We start from the raw sequence: 1282 nt of genomic DNA on the forward strand, positions 1-1282 counted from the left end.
TCCCAAACCTAGGGACTTTCTCCCATCAAACTGCCTTATAGTGATGGGAAATACTTGTAGTCTTTGCGGCTGTTCTCTGTATTCCTCTCCTTTCACCCTCTGCCTTTAAGTAGAGGAAAGAGTAAGGTCAAATGAGAGGGCTCACTTTATAGAGATCCAGAGAGGGATGGGGAGTTGTCCAAGTTCCCACAGGAAGCAAATAATAGAGTCAAGATTCACCCCAGGTCTGTCAGTTCCCAAATAGTCCTAAACCACTCAAACACAGTTCCCTTTTTGCTCCCTGGGCTTTCTGACACACTTTACTCAACTCTTCCAAGAGACCCTTGAAAGAAAGCTCTCTAAGGTGGACTCTGTACAGTGACTTTTTCTTGGTTGAAGTGCTGCTTCTGGTATCTCCCACCCCTAAGGTGGCCCCTTAGGAGTTGGAAAGCTCCTGAGGCAGGTTCAGCTGGACTCCTTCTGTCCCAGATGCATAGCTGGCTCCCACTGGACCCTCAGATTCCATAGTGAAGAGGTGGCAGGCTCGGGGATCCCCCTCCGGGCCAGGGCTAGAGTGATGGGATGAGGCAGGGGATGGGATAGGGCTCAGCTGCACAGCTGTTGTGTCTTGGACTGTGTGTTCACTGGTCTCCATCTCAAATGTGGCACGGCCTGCCAGACCGGGGCCTGGCCTATTACCTGCCTTAGCCTGGCGTGTTCCAGGTGCAGGGGGCCGACGGCTACAGACACAGCAGGCACCAAAGAAGCCAAGGGCCAAGACAAGCAGTACTGGCCCAATGATGATGGGTGGGTTGTGGCCTGGCAAGAAGGTGGCAAAGGCGCCCACAAGGGTGATGTTGATGCCTGCAAGCATAATGCAGAGGCCACAGGCACAGCAAAGGGCTGGGGATGGGAGGCCAGCTGGACGAGCTTTCCTCAGGGCACTGGGTGCCTGGCTTCCCAAGCTCTTCTCCCCAGCCATTATCCTGGGGCCACCAGTCAGACATCAAGGCTCTTCTTCTCCTTCCAAGATTAGGGGTTGGGCTCCTCCTGCAGGGACATAAGGAAAACGACAGGATCACAGATTATGGAGCTGGCAGGAACCTCAGAGATCATCTAGATGAGAGTTTCCTAACCTTTTTTTATATCATAGATGCCTTTGAAAGCATGGAAAAACTTTTTCTCTGCATAACATTTCAAAACACATAAAATATAATATTTAGAATTAGGAAGCTGCCCCTATCTCTTATATATCTTTTTTATATAAAAAAGATATATAAGAGATAGGGGCAGCTTCCTAATT

At 50.1% G+C, this 1282-nt stretch overlaps 1 protein-coding gene across 1 annotated transcript; it reads right to left on the minus strand.

Moving 5' to 3' along the window:
• Nucleotides 1-415: 415 nt before the first annotated feature.
• TMEM275 (transmembrane protein 275) lies at nucleotides 416-961 on the minus strand. Its single transcript, XM_044683676.1, has one exon. It carries the CDS (start codon nucleotides 959-961, stop codon nucleotides 416-418), a length of 546 nt encoding a protein of 181 aa, XP_044539611.1.
• Nucleotides 962-1282: the final 321 nt, after the last annotated feature.

This window comes from Gracilinanus agilis, unplaced genomic scaffold (assembly GCF_016433145.1).
Source record: "Gracilinanus agilis isolate LMUSP501 unplaced genomic scaffold, AgileGrace unplaced_scaffold31077, whole genome shotgun sequence".
In the NCBI taxonomy this organism is placed as follows: domain Eukaryota; kingdom Metazoa; phylum Chordata; class Mammalia; order Didelphimorphia; family Didelphidae; genus Gracilinanus; species Gracilinanus agilis.

Coding starts and splice junctions, on each gene's coding strand:
- TMEM275 (XM_044683676.1), bottom strand. CDS start 961: ATGGCTGGGGAGAAGAGCTTGGGAAGCCAGGCACCCAGTGCCCTGAGG.